Source organism: Megalobrama amblycephala, linkage group LG8 (assembly GCF_018812025.1).
Source record: "Megalobrama amblycephala isolate DHTTF-2021 linkage group LG8, ASM1881202v1, whole genome shotgun sequence".
Classification (NCBI taxonomy): Eukaryota; Metazoa; Chordata; class Actinopteri; order Cypriniformes; family Xenocyprididae; genus Megalobrama; species Megalobrama amblycephala.
In genome coordinates, this window is record NC_063051.1 from 29,571,675 (window position 1) to 29,581,488 (window position 9,814).

Below are 9,814 nucleotides of genomic sequence, written 5' to 3' on the forward strand. Positions count from 1 at the left end.
CAGAGGACTGTGAAAATGAGGTACCAACATAATTTTGCATAGAAAATTTTCCAGGCTTATCACATTGCCGGTGTGCATTTTAATATGGAGTCTGATTCTCTAGTTTAATATGTAACTCCCCATAATAACTTTTGTTGTTCAGTTCACCAGAACTTTTTTTTGTATTTGATATAAGTAGACAAAATGACTTGGTGCTCTTGTAAAGTAGTTTGATAGTTCTACCTTATTGGAATTTTTTTCCTTTTGTCTTTATGCCTTGTCTCAACTGTAGAGATCTGTTGGCCAAGTGTGCATGGTGGATCTGAGCAGTAAAGTGGAGGTTGTGTGGGCTGATAATTCAAAGACTATTGTCCTGCCACAGGTATGCACCAGTCTATCTAGCCTTTTAATTTAAACTGATGAAAAGAATTTGCTACTGTGTGTGCGTGCACCTACCTGTATAGACCCTGGAACTAATGCTCATTTATTCTTTCTCTCTTAGCACTTGTATAATGTCGAGTCTGAGATTGAAGAAACATATTATGACTCTGCAGAGGGTAGCAGTAGTGGTGCCTCATCTGAAGAATGGGAAGATGAGAGTGATAGCTGGGAGACAGATAATGGACAAGTAGAAGAGGAACCAGGTGCTGGGGAAAACATCTCAGTCTCCTCCCCTAACACAGGTGCCACTGCTGATGGCAAAACCCATGGCGTGCATGCCTCCACGACTACAGACTCACCAGGAGCTGTCTCCACACCTGAACTTCCTGGAGGTACTGAATTTTTCAAATTAAATTGCAAATTTTTACAATTAAACTTTTACAATGAAATTGCAAGATTATTAAGTATCATATAAAATGTTCCATTCGCATTGTTTCACAAGAGAATAAAATTGAGTATTCAGCCATCTTAAAGGGTTAGCTCATCCAAAAATGAAATCTCTGTCATTTAGTATTTACCCTCATGTCGTCCCAAACCTGAAAGACCTTCGTTCATCTTCGGAACACAAATTAAGATATTTTTGATGAAATCCAAGGGTTTCTGAACCACACATAGGCAGCAACATCATTGCACCTTTTGAGGTCCAGAAAGGTATGAAAGACACCGTTAAAAAAAATCCATGTGACTAAAGTGGTTCAACCTTAATGTTGTGAAGTGAATACTTTTTGTGTGCAAAAATAACGACTTTATTTAACAATTTGAACTGTTGTCTTACTCAGTTGACATAGTGAACGCAGTGCAGGCTTCTGTGTTTATGTCCGAATGCCGGCTCGGACGTAAACATGGACATTTCCTCGGATTTCATCAAAAATATCTTAATTTGTGTTCCGAAGATGAACGAAGGTCTTACTGGTTTGGAACGACATGAGGGTGAGTAATTGACAAAATTTTCATTTTGGGGTGAACTAACCCTTTAAATAGTCTATTTCCAGTTCACTGTAAGCTTGGTCCTGTATTGCGGTATCAGAGTTCCTCTGAAACCCTTCACCTTCCCTAGCTCATCCTGTCTAGATCGGCTACGGGAATTATGTATGCCTATTCATGCAGCAGCAGCAGCAGCTTATCTTGCATGCTCCCAGCAGCATTGCTGTGCATCTTTTGGCAGTAGCAAATCCATACTTGAACTGCAGCAGCATGCGTTGCAGTTCTATTCTGCCATTAACTTTGTCATATCCATGAACATGCTAAAACTATTCAGAGAATTGTCATGAATTGAATAAATAAAATCTCAATTATACTTTTATTTTCATGGATATGTAATAACATCAGTAGCATCACTAGATTTTCTGGGCCCCTTGAACAGTTTATTGGGCGGGGGAACATTGTGGTCCAACCCCTTCGCTCAATATCTCTTGGACCCTTTGTATTCAGTTCCACTTTTCCCCCACTAGCGATGGCCCTGAACATCAGTGTTGTCTGTCTTTGATGCTGCAATTGGTGTTTTCACTTAAAGACTAATTATTTTTCCTTGCATAGGTGGAGGTGGAGTTGCTGCACCTGAAGAAAAGCCCAGTAAAGAGACTCCACCACGGGGATTTCGTGAGCTTAAAGAAGCCCTAAAGATTTTAGAAAGTTTAAAGAACATGACTGTTGAGCAGCTCTGGACCGGATCACCAACCTCACCCACTGCCGAACCATCAGCTGCAACTGCTGCCACAACCCCCGCTGATGCCAAACCCACGAAAGAAAAACGCTTTCTGGATGATATTAAGAAACTTCAGGAGAACCTGAAAAAGACTCTAGACAATGTGGCCATTGTAGAAGAAGATAAAATGGAGGCTGCTATAGAGGAGGAAAGGGTGTTGGCGCCAGTGCTAGCTGAACCACAGACGCCTGTGCGTTCTGAGTGGCCTAGTGAGACACCGGTTTTGTGTCAGCAGAGTGGAGGCAAACCAGGTGTCACTTTCACCAGTGCTAAAGGGGAAGTGTTTTCCGTTTTGGAATGGGCCCCAGGTACATACTGTGCACCAAAATTTATTTATTTATTTTTTCATTTTAATAAACAAAAATATCATTAAAATTATTGACTACTTACATGAACAGTAGATTATTTATAATAGAAATTGTCGATGAAGTGGTATCTTCTTGAATAAAAATCATAACTGCAATTTCATACAGCACATTGTCTGAGTTTCATTCTAGAAGCCATCTTAAAATGTCCCCTCTTTCTTGCCATAGACACCCACTCTTTTAAAAAAATGGAATTCCAGCCAGCAGAAGCAAAGAAGTTCTTTAGCACTGTAAGGAAAGAAATGGCCCTGCTGGCCACCTCTCTGCCCGATGGCATCATGGTGAAGACTTTTGAGGACAGAATGGTAAATTTGCTTTGCACACAACATATTTATGAACTTTTTTTAGATTTTCTTTTTGTTTTGTTTTTGCATTTAGCTTATTTTACAAAGTATGGAAAACAATTCTGAATCAGTTCCATCAAAAGTTCTCCTTTTCTTCAATTAACCTTTCCTGTTGTTTTCTTTAGGACCTTTTCTCAGCTCTCATTAAGGGCCCTAACCGCACTCCATATGAGGATGGACTCTTCCTCTTTGATATCCAGCTTCCAAATATCTATCCTGCTGTTCCTCCTCTCTTTCGTTACCTGTCTCAGTGCAGCGGACGACTTAACCCCAACCTCTATGACAACGGGAAGGTTTGCGTCAGTCTTCTCGGCACCTGGATTGGAAAGGTGAGCTGACCTACTTTCTGTTCTAATTTTTGACTGATACATTTCTGATTTTGGACTACCCTCTTCTTTGCACTCCCTTTGGTCATTTTTGTTTGTTACCATGTTGGATGACTTTAATTTTTGTCCTTTCAGGGGGTCATATCCTAAATTATTTCGTTTTACATGACCATTTTCTAACTCTCTGACATTTGCAGGGTTCCCACTCGTCCTGGAAAACCTTGAAAACCTGGAAAGTTGATGACAAATTTTCCAGTCCTGGAAAACACATGGAAAATTAGAGAAAATGTAAAATGTCCTGGACAATCTTGTTGTTGTCCTGGAAAATTATTTTTTTTAAAGTTCTTGGATTTTTCTTTAGTCGAGAACAAAGAGTTTATCACTGGCCTGTTAGGTGTTTATTATTTGGTATGTTTTCATTTGCAGATAAAATGAGCCAAAAAGAGATTTAACTCAGATTGAAAGGTCAAAAATTAATAAATGCCCATGAGAAGGATGCAATACTAATGCAATACTAGGAATTGCAGTTAAGGCATGACCAGTGGACAGCAAAATGCTTATTGGGTCAGAAAAAAAACAAGTGGAGAAGAAAAAACACGTTAACTGCAAAAGAATTAAGGTAAAGAATTAAGTGTGAAACCATCAGGAACCCTTTAGTCTCCAGCGCCACCATTTTCCAGAACTGAAACCTACCTGGAGTCTTCAGAAGTGCAAGGCAAGGTGTCAGGATCTCAGAGACTTAGGTTAGGTAAAGAATCCTTAAAAAAAAGAAAAAAAAAGCCCCCCATTTAAGAATCGCATACTGAATTGTAGTAAAATACAATTTTTATAGGCTTTATAGACAGACAGATTGAAAGTGACTCTTGAAGGACCAACACCATATACTCTTGTACCACTGAAGAATTTATCTTCAAAACTAATTTATCTGGCAGTAAGGTGTCGGAGTTCATTTTTAGTCCATCTCTTATCCTGAAAAGTCCGTCTTGCAGACATAATGATCTTCCAAAACCTACTGCCAAAAAATAGATGTGTGCATTAAGTGTAAATGCAGACTAATAGACCCGCCTCATATTTTATTATGTGTTATGGATTTCTTTGTTGTTCACTGACTTTGTCTTTGACTTATGTTTTTATTTTCAAATAGTAAAACAAAACATTAAAATAGTTCCAATGATTGACTCTGGCAACGAGAACAATTTGTCATAATGTATGATTAATTTTTTTAAAGAATTTTAAAAAAAGTATTTATATTATGCAATTCTGACCTTTTTTTTCACAATTCTGACATTTTTCTGGAGTTTGTCTTGCAATTCTTAATTCTTTTCTTAGAATTGTGAGATGTAAACTCGCAATACTTGTGAGAAAAAGTCAGAATTGTGAGATAGTGTCAATTACCTTTTTTTTTTTTTTTTTTTTTTTTTTTAATTATCGGAAACAAGCTTTCATAGTCACAATGTATTATTAAGAGCTCACATTAAAAACTGATTTTATAGTTGAGTCATGGCAATAAACTGTAGCTATGCCTTTTACAGACAGAAATATATTAGGCTTTTTATAGAGCAATATATTAGGCTACTTTAGTACGTGATTCCAGTCTTTTATTCCCGTTGTGGTAAAATTGAAAATGTCCTGGAAAAGTCCTGGAAAATGATCGCTGAAAAAGAGTGGGAACCCTGATTTGGAATGAAATGGCTAATTTTTTTTTTTTTTTAAGACTATAAATAGCATGTTATGAGTGACATGTTCATGTAGCATTAGTAGAAACTTGAGTTCTGAAAGTCCATGTACACGCATTACATCAAACTCTTTTACTTCAAAAGATTAATTTTGATTATTTTCTTGACCACTAGGATTCATGAAGCACAAATGGCTTTATCACTAAATCCTTGATACTCTTAATTGCATTGTATGATTATTGGTCAATGCTGGCATGTGATTTTTGTAATGTTTCCTTTCACAGGGTACTGAAAGATGGACCAGCAAATCCAGTCTACTGCAAGTGCTTATCTCTATACAAGGTTAATTAAAACTATAAAGTATAAAACATGCAGTATATATTTTTTGTTCATTTTTCAACCATTATTTTGGTTGAAAACCATAAGACATCTTGTGATTGAGTGTAGCCCTACTCCTCATTTAATATCATCTACATTAAAATATTTGCAGCATTGGCATTCTGACTTTATTCAACAATTTCTTCTCTAGAAAGGAGAATACTGAGCCGGCGTTCGGATGTAAACACGGAAGCACTGAATTACGTTCACTGCCTCAACTGCATATGAGACTGACAGGGTAGAGAAGAAATTGCTGAATAAAGTCATTATTTTTGTTTTGTTTTTGCACACAAAAAGTATTCTTTCTATGAATTTCATCTGAAATATCTTAATTTGTGTTCCGAAGATGAGCGAAGGTCATTGGAACAACATAAAGGGTGAGCTTTATTTCTCTCTTGCATTGTGTAAATATTATTTCTCCACCCCTTCAGGTCTGATCCTGGTTAATGAGCCATACTATAATGAGGCTGGCTTTGACAGTGACCGGGGACTTCAAGAGGGTTACGAGAACAGTCGCTGCTACAACGAGATGGCACTCATTAAGATGGTGCAGTCAATGACTCAACTTCTCCAGCAGCCTGTGGAGGTCTTTCAGCAGGAGATCTGTGAGCACTTTGCTTGCAGCGGCTGGCGGCTGGTCCATCGGCTGGAGTCCTGGCTAGATTTGGATGGGGCAGTAACTGACCGCATTTCACGATGTGGGGTTGGCAGCCTCCATGCAGAACCTCTGGAGGAGATCCCCTCAGCTCTGGCCCACAGCAGCCCAAGCAAACAGGATGTGCAAAGTGAAGAGGAGCTTGAGGACTCAGGTCTCAGTCCTTCCACAGTGGGGGCCAGTGTACCTCCTGGTTTAGACGGGCAACGGGACCTGAGCCATAACTCTGAGTGTGATAGCTCAGTGGGGGGTGGTGCAGGATCAGAAATACCAGAAGGTTCTGAAGTAGTGTCTGGTTTTGTGACATCTCAACAAAGTGTTAAACCATGTCAGGAGTCTCAGCCGACTGTTAGACCAAAGAAACGGAGAAAAAGCTATCGCAGCTTCCTTCCAGAGCGCAGTGGCTATCCAGATATTGGATTCCCACTCTTTCCTCTTTCCAAAGGCTTTGTAAAGAGCATGCGTGTAGTTTTGCAGCAGTATCGAGCTACTCTCACAGCTACTGGTGTTCCTGAATACCCAGAAAACAAATAATTGCCTTCCCTTTTTTCTTTTCTCCCTTCTTTATTCAATCCAAGAGCTGTGTTTTTCCCCTTTAACCCTGGGCCTGGAAGTTTAATCTCCTCATCAGGCTGCAGATGTTCCCAGCAGCCTTTGTTAATTGCTTCGTAGTGCATCTTTAGTTGCTTTGTTTGTTGTTGCCTCTCATTGGTCATGGGGTGGCAGCACACATTATTTGTTTGTATTAAACAATGTTGAAATTTCATATGCTTCTATATTGTTTCCCTGACAACAACTCTGCCGTCACACCGCTCTCTCAGGGAAGTATGGACAGATGTGCCACATTAAGAGATACTGAGGCATGACTGAATCTTTTCTTGTGTTGTGACTTTTCAAGATTTGTGGTTTAAAAACTGTGCCAGAGGGATACTCCTATTGGTCTTAGGCGTTGTCCTTTGCTACAATTTTTTTTTTTTTTTTTTTTTTTTTTGGATGGGATTACCACCAGACCACATACTGATTTGCACAAGTTGAAGGAAGTTTGCTTGCAAAAAAAGGAGTAAGGATGAAGTTTCAGATCAGGTGTGACTGTTAGTCCGTGGTTCATCAAATAACTATATTTCCCAGCATGACTTGCTCTCTGGTCCGTATTTCCAGTGCTGCTTTAAACATTGCAGTGCTTTTCAGTCTTGATCTATATCATCATTCTTTTAAAGTTGTTGGTGACTTGCTTTTTGATCCAAAAAAGACAACGTTGTACAACTGCCCAGTCATCTATACTGTACAGACCCTGATCATTCCTGCTAGCGTTTTGCATCAAAATCATATGAAAGTTGAGTGTCAAGTTTACATTTAAAAGACAAAAAGCAACCAGACACACTAAAGTACTGACTCTTAAAACTGGAATCTAACATCTCCTTTCCCTCTCCCACAACAGTAAAATTTTCAACTTTATTAACTAGTGTTCTTTGTACAGTATATTATTTAACTTTTATTACACTTTCACCATAAACACATATATCATAAAATCCAGTTTACATATTTGTAAATAACCAGTGGGACTTGTGGTATGAGGCAGGTTAGTCTTCTATACACGTGAAAAGGAAACCAGAGTCAACTAATCACTAGGAAGAGTTTTTTTTTTTTTTTTTTTTGGTTGGTTGGTTGGTTGGTTGGTTTTGTTTTTAACATTTTGAGCTTTGCTTGCAAGAAGGTCTCTGGTTTAAACAGATGAGTTCCACCGTTCCCATTCGTAACTCTTTCCTCTGTCCAACATTGTTGCCTTAAAACTGATTTCAAGCTTGACCCTACGTCCTTTTTTTTTTTTTTATACTGCATTGTCATTTTCTTTTAAGGGGCCCAGTTGAGACTAGCTATGACGGAAAGGCATAAATTTTACAAATTATTTTCACAAGCGCAAAATCCAAGAAGTTATATGCTTTCAACAACTGTGAAATGGTTTATTTCTGCATTTGCTTATATATATATTTTTTGTTTTTTGTTTGATACACTATTTAACCAACTTTTATTTCCCACTTCATATGTTTCTTTGTGATGATTTAGATGCTGTGATTTAGAAGCTTCATGTTAATCCTGGTGCTGTGGTTCTCCAGACCACTAGGAGGCAGCAGACTAGTTTCAGAACGAACAGTTCCGACCTCACTCTTTTGTTTACATCAACATCAGGCCAGCTGTAATTATAGCACAGCCTACAGACACAATGTGTTTCATGTGCTGTTCCTCTTTGTGATGCAGTACTTGAGAAAAGTGAACACAGCTTTATATGGCTATGGAGTCATCAGGGTGTTTTACATGTAACAGATCCTCATAATTTTCTTAGTTTTGCACAAAAGTGATTGCACATAATTACACTTGTTAGCACTGGAAGGCACATCATGTTTCTTATGTTGTGAGTTGTGAGCAGCTGGCTTGGGCTGATTGGCAAATGTGTAGATGTAATATACTGCTGATGTTTTTTCTGCACGTTAGCATTTAAGTCATTTAAAAGACAAAAAGAAATTTCTGGCTGGTGACTTTGTGCCATCTTATATAAGAAATTCTCATACATGTTTCCATGCATATGTTGCTAATAGTAAGATATTTTTGAGATGTTCTAGATAAATTGATTTTCTACTTGTTTTCTCTTGAATTTGTAGCTTATTACACTTTGGCATTTGGAGAAAAATAAAGGCTTTATCAAATTGTTTCATATGCTCATATGCACATTTGCTCAGTTAACAGAGATTAAACTGTAAGTCTCTCTTCCAATTTAACTCTTTCACCAGTTCAGCCCTCCATGACTCGTTTTCAGTACATTTCCTACATTCAGTACTGAAATGTTAAGCTAAGTTTCAAGCGAGAATCAGACATCAACCTTAAACTAGGAACTGTTTTCTGTGTATGTGTAAAATACTATGAATTTAATCACACTATTATGGAGAGAGATAACAGCCAAAGCATGTAACCTGTTGCTTTAAGCCTTAACGGCTACATGAGACTTGACTGTACAATGTAAACATTTCCACAGTGGCCTGTATTGGTAAACTAATAAACATGATTTGTAGCCTGAATCCTCTGTATAGAAGTCATGACTATAGAAGTATATAAAATATATAGATTATATATTTAACAGAAAAGTGAGTCCTAATTGGTCATGTGAATGCTTGGGGTGTTTCATGGAGTGTGTGTTGTATTTTTTATTATTATTATTATTTTCTTTTTTTGCTTCATTTGTAAATTTGTAAATTTATTTTGGTCGCATTAAACAATGTAAAAAGTGAAGCATTAAACTTTGCAAGCATTATCCTAAATTATCCTGTTTTTTTTACCCAAGTATTTCTTTTTTTTCAGGAATTGATCTATCAGAAGAACAAACAACATGCATTTAAACAAACGTTTATAAGAAAATAAATAAAAAAGAGGGATGCTACCTCTTTGCTTTGAATTTCCAATAGAAAAATTTAGAGTGGGAAAATAGATTACTCAGATAATATTAAATGACTTTAAACAGTAGAAAATTAGTCAGCCACCTATTCCAAAAACATGGCATTGAGCAATAAATCTGCTCTGACATCAAATTTGAACTTTGTTGTAGTATTGTTAGGATACATTGCTTACTTAAAAAGATTCCTCAAACCTGTCAGACAATCACTTAAACTTTATTCTCTATCCCTAACATACTGTTTAGCATAGTCATAGACTAATATTAATACATTTATTCATACCTTGACTTACAACAATCAGATGTATTTTAGTATAATTTACAATAATTCACTAGTACTGATGCTGATTTAACCATGAGGCACATCAAATATTTTGAAGCACTTATATCTTAATACATTGTTTGCATAATTGTGCACTATAAATTTATCAATAACAGCCACAATCATTACTCAACAATGCATATAATAATATAATATATTATATAATACATTAGCAAATATA

The 9,814-nt window shown here is 37.2% G+C and overlaps 1 protein-coding gene across 1 annotated transcript in view; it reads left to right on the plus strand.

Moving 5' to 3' along the window:
* The window catches only part of ube2o (ubiquitin-conjugating enzyme E2O), a 35,888-nt gene extending 26,708 nt beyond the window's left edge, over positions 1-9,180 (plus strand). The window contains exons 13-20 of the mRNA XM_048200456.1: positions 1-20; positions 272-361; positions 482-752; positions 1,957-2,433; positions 2,659-2,795; positions 2,960-3,163; positions 5,121-5,178; positions 5,646-9,180. The exon at positions 1-20 is cut by the window's left edge and continues 103 nt beyond it. Of these exons, the coding sequence (XP_048056413.1) occupies positions 1-20; positions 272-361; positions 482-752; positions 1,957-2,433; positions 2,659-2,795; positions 2,960-3,163; positions 5,121-5,178; positions 5,646-6,403 (2,015 nt within the window). The 3' untranslated portion in view covers positions 6,404-9,180. The remainder of the gene's footprint in view (positions 21-271; positions 362-481; positions 753-1,956; positions 2,434-2,658; positions 2,796-2,959; positions 3,164-5,120; positions 5,179-5,645) is intronic.
* Positions 9,181-9,814: the final 634 nt, after the last annotated feature.